Raw genomic sequence first — 5000 nt, forward strand, 5'->3', positions numbered from 1 at the left:
GTTGCAGTTCAAGATCATTCGGACAAATCCACGAGGGGGTGTGTTTGATAAAGTACTCAAAGCTGTATGTTTGTGTGTGTGTGTGTGTGTGTGTGTGCATATTTGTGCATGTGTGTCTTGCTATCTTCCTTTCTTCTTAAGGTGACTCCCTAACACACACACACACACACATACACTCATTCATGCTGTGTTTGTGTTTCAGATCTGGAACGACTACAAACTGAGCTGGGCCCCAGTAGAGTTTGATGGGATTGAGTTCATCAGAGTTCCATCCAACAAGATCTGGAGACCTGACATAGTGCTTTATAACAAGTGAGTCCAGACATAGTGCTCTATAACAACCTAACATCGCACTCTATAACAACCTGACATAGTAGTCTATAACAACCTGATATAGTACTATTTAACAACATGACATAGTACTCGATAACAACATGACATAGTGCTCTATAACAACCTGACATTGTGCTCTTAACAACCTGACATAGTGCTCTCTAACAACCTGACATAGTGCTCTATAACAACCTGACATAGTACTCTATAACAACATGACATAGTGCTCTATAACAACCTGACATAGTGCTCTATAACAACCTGACATAGTACTCTTTAACAACATGACATATTACTCTATAACAACATGAGATAGTGCTCTATAACAACCTGACATTGTGCTCTTAACAACCTGACATTGTGCTCTATAACAACCTGACTTAGTGCTCTCTAACAACCTGACATAGTGTTGTATAAGAAGTGATTTTGCCATGTCACTTAGCAGATGTGTTTTTCTGTGAGAGCAGTCATTTTTAGTATGTGTATGAGATCAATGTGGATATAGAACCAACTGAGATACACAGGACCAAGTACTAAAGTAGGTGCTGAACTGAACTGTTTGTGAAGAGAGATTTTAAAGACATTTATACAAACTATTTCCATTTTCTATGGATTTAATTTTCGATTAATTTCATATCCTTATTATTTTATTTTGCTTTTATTCCAATATACAATGCAAAACAATAACATTAAAATGCCCTTGTCACAAAGGACAGCTCTTCTCAAAGTGTAACGACAATATCCTCCTCACTTCCCTTGTTTCTTCCTTTCTGATCCTCTCACCTTCCCCATATCTCCCTCTTCCTCTCTCTCCACCCCCCCACCCCCACCCCCCCCAACTTCAGTGCTGTGGGAGACTTCCTGGTTGAAGATAAGACCAAAGCTCTGTTGAAGTTTGACGGTACAGTCACCTGGGTTCCCCCCGCCATCTTTAAGTCCTCCTGCCCCATGGACATCACCTACTTCCCCTTTGACTACCAGAACTGCTCCATGAAGTTTGGCTCCTGGACCTACGACAAGGCCAAGATCGACCTGGTGCTCATTGGGTCAAAGGTTAGAAAAATATTTGCACATCCATTTTCTGATACACCATTTTGTGGTATAGAGCTATAAAGGAATTATGGGTAGTGTTCAAATCTTTGGGTTTGGATACCCAATTCTGTGGTATCCTATTGGTATTTACAGTCTTGTCCAGTGTTCAATTATTGACTATTGTAAGTCTTTTAATCTAAGTCTCAGTTACTGAATCCATTCTCCAGAATTGTGTAATCCAACCAAGATTAATGCATGTTTATGAAATAACTACTCAGAATCAAGCCCTCAATAAACCCGATGTCACCTACCTCAGGTCAACCTCAAAGACTTCTGGGAGAGCGGCGAGTGGGAGATCATCGATGCTCCGGGCTACAAGCACGACATCAAGTACAACTGTTGCGAGGAGATCTACCCAGACATCACCTACTCCTTCTACATCAGACGCCTGCCTCTCTTCTACACCATCAACCTCATCATCCCCTGTCTCCTCATCTCTTTTTTAACAGTCCTGGTCTTCTACCTGCCCTCCGACTGCGGAGAGAAGGTACGGTGCCTGCAGGAAGTGTCCACACCCCTTGGACTTTACCACATCTTGTTGTGTTGACTGTGTTGAACGTCTTTGTGGTCATGTATGTTGTCATGTTGTTGTGTTACAATCAATTTTCTATTATCTCCAGCAACAAACCAGCATCTACAGTATATAGTATGTGAAAACTGCCACTTTATATTTTATACATTCTGCAGTCAAAGAAATTAAAACAAAATACAAATTATGAATTGCTACAAATTATAAAATGAAGATGTTGTAGAAATTGTCCTTAAAAAATGACACAATTTGTACTTATTTTAATACTTTCATTAATCATTAATTCATTAATCATTAACATTTGTCGAATTCTCTTTTGACTTTGACAATAAAAAAATCACTTCCTGTCAAAGTCAGTGACAAGGAGATCTCAATGAAATGCGTTTGAATTCCAGGTTGAAACACAACAAAATGTGGAAAAAGTCCAAGGGGGATGAATACTTCCTATAGGCACTGTAATAATGTTATAGCATGTTGCTATAGTAATGAAGTAGGGTCCGCCCACTCAAATCCACCAACACAAGGTCATGTGTCGGAGAAAGTGAGTGTGCAGACCCTACTTCACATCAACTACTGTAAGTTGCTATCGATAAAAGTGTCTGCTACATGAGATATGTTATATATTACATTATTATATTAAACTACTCGTTTTATTATATTATATTCAATCAATAAGGCACGAGGGGGTGTGGTATATGGCCAATATACCACGGCTAAGGGCCGTGCTATATTGGCCGTATACCACAAACCCCCGAGGTGCCTTATTGCTATTATGAACTGGTTATCAACGTAATTAGAGCAGTAAAAATAAATGTTTTGTCATACCCGTGGTATACGGTGTGATATACCACGGCTGTCAGCCAATCAGAATTCAGGGCTCGAACCACCCAGTTTATAATTATTATTATAATTATATAATTATTATTTTTTTAATCTGCCTAGCACCCAGTAAATAAGGGATGTGTTCTGTAATCGGGCACTGCAGTCAATTTGTTGTGTGTTCAGAATGAGCCACCATGTGAAATGTTGGACAATGTTAGCTACAGTGGGATTGGTGTGAATGCTCGGACTAAATCAACCAACGTTCGTTCTGGGTGATGATGGTGTTGTTGGAATTGTGTGTGTAGTGTACATGCAATGGAATGAAATAATAATTGCTTCCTCCTAGGTCAATAAACAACACACGCTGGGTCTCTTACAGCGTTCATCTCTCTCTCTCTCTCTCTCTCTCTCTCTCTCTCTCTCTCTCTCTCTCTCTCTCTCTCTCTCTCTCTCTCTCTCTCTCTCTCTCTCTCTGCCTCTGTCTCTGTCTCTGTCTCTCTCTCTCTCTCTCTCTGTCTCTCTGTCTCTCTCTCTCTCTCTCTCTGTCTCTCTGTCTCTCTCTCTCTCTCTCTCTCTCTCTCTCTCTCTCTCTCTCTCTCTCTCTCTCTCTCTCTCTCTCTCTCTCTCTCTCTCTCTCTCTCTCTCTCTCTCTCTCTCTCTCTCTCTCTCTCTCTCTCTCTCTCTCTCTCTCTCTCTCTCTCCCTCCCTCACCCAACAGGTTACCCTCTGTATCTCTGTCCTCCTCTCCCTCACTGTGTTCCTTCTGGTCATCACTGAGACCATCCCGTCCACCTCCCTGGTCATCCCCCTCATCGGGGAGTACCTCCTCTTCACTATGATCTTCGTCACCCTCTCCATCGTCATCACCGTGTTCGTCTTGAACGTCCACTACCGTACACCAATGACCCACACCATGCCGGGCTGGGTCAGGTCCGTCTTCCTCAGGTAAAGAGAGAGAATTAGCTCAACTCTTAGCTCAGCTCTTAGCTCAACTATTAGCTCAACTCTTAGCTAAACTCCCATCTCTAAACTCAACTCTTAGCTAAACTCTCAGCTCAACTCTCAGCTCAACTCCCAACTCTTAGCCCAACTCTTAGACCATCTCTTATTCAAACTCTTAATCCAACTCTTAGACCAACTGTTAAATCAACTCTTAGCCCAACTCTCAGACCAACTCTCAGACCAACTCTTAGACCAACTCTTAATCCAACTCTTAGACCAACTCTTAATCCAACTCTTAATCCAACTCTTAGCCCAACTCTCAGCTCAACTCCTAACTCTTAGACCAACTCTTAGACCAACTCTCAGCCCAACTCTTAGCCCAACTCTTAGCCCAACTCTCAGCCCAACTCTTAGACCAACTCTTAGACCAACTCTTAGCCCAACTCTTAATCCAACTCTTAGCCCAACTCTTAGCCCAACTCTCAGCCCAACTCTTAGCCCAACTCTCAGCCCAACTCTTAGCCCAACTCTCAGCCCAACTCTTAATCCAACTTAGCCCAACTCTTAGCCCAACTCTCAGCCCAACTCTTAGCCCAACTCTTAGACCAACTCTCAGCCCAACTCTTAATCCAAATCTTAGCCCAACTCTTAATCCAACTCTTAGCCCAACTCTCAGCCCAACTCTTAGCCCAACTCTTAATCCAACTCTTAGCCCAACTCTCAGCCCAACTCTCAGCCCAACTCTTAATCCAACTCTTAGCCCAACTCTCAGCCCAACTCTTAATCCAAATCTTAGCCCAACTCTCAGCCCAACTCTTAGACCAACTCTTAGACCAACTCTTAGACCAACTCTTAGGCCAACTCAATATTAGGAAGGTGTTCTTAGTGTTTTGTATCAGTGTAGAATCTATTACAATACACTTAAGTTCTTATTTATTTTGTTTTCTGTGTTTGTTGTTGTACCTATATAATACAATACTACACAATACAATGCCTACACAATACAATACTATACAATACAATAGAATACAATACAATACCAATACTATTTAATACATTACTATAGAATACAATACCAATACCAATACCAGTACCAATATAATACAATACAATACTATACACTACTATATAATGCAATGGAATACAATACAATGCAATACTATACAATAAAATACAATACTATACAATACAATACAATGCCTATACAATACTATACAATATGATACTATACAATACTATAGACAACAATACAATCCTATATAAAAGTATAATATACCATACA

At 40.8% G+C, this 5000-nt stretch overlaps 1 protein-coding gene across 2 annotated transcripts in view; it reads left to right on the plus strand.

The window, feature by feature from the left end:
- Positions 1 to 205: 205 nt before the first annotated feature.
- The window catches only part of LOC139579451 (neuronal acetylcholine receptor subunit alpha-3-like), a 20365-nt gene continuing 15570 nt past the window's right edge, over positions 206 to 5000 (plus strand). For both annotated transcript variants that reach the window (XM_071408133.1, XM_071408134.1), the window contains exons 1-4: positions 206 to 312; positions 1179 to 1386; positions 1682 to 1912; positions 3495 to 3721. In XM_071408133.1, the coding sequence (XP_071264234.1) occupies positions 1282 to 1386; positions 1682 to 1912; positions 3495 to 3721 (563 nt within the window). In that variant the 5' untranslated portion in view covers positions 206 to 312; positions 1179 to 1281. The remainder of the gene's footprint in view (positions 313 to 1178; positions 1387 to 1681; positions 1913 to 3494; positions 3722 to 5000) is intronic.

This window comes from Salvelinus alpinus, chromosome 6, assembly GCF_045679555.1.
Source record: "Salvelinus alpinus chromosome 6, SLU_Salpinus.1, whole genome shotgun sequence".
Lineage (NCBI taxonomy): Eukaryota > Metazoa > Chordata > Actinopteri > Salmoniformes > Salmonidae > Salvelinus > Salvelinus alpinus.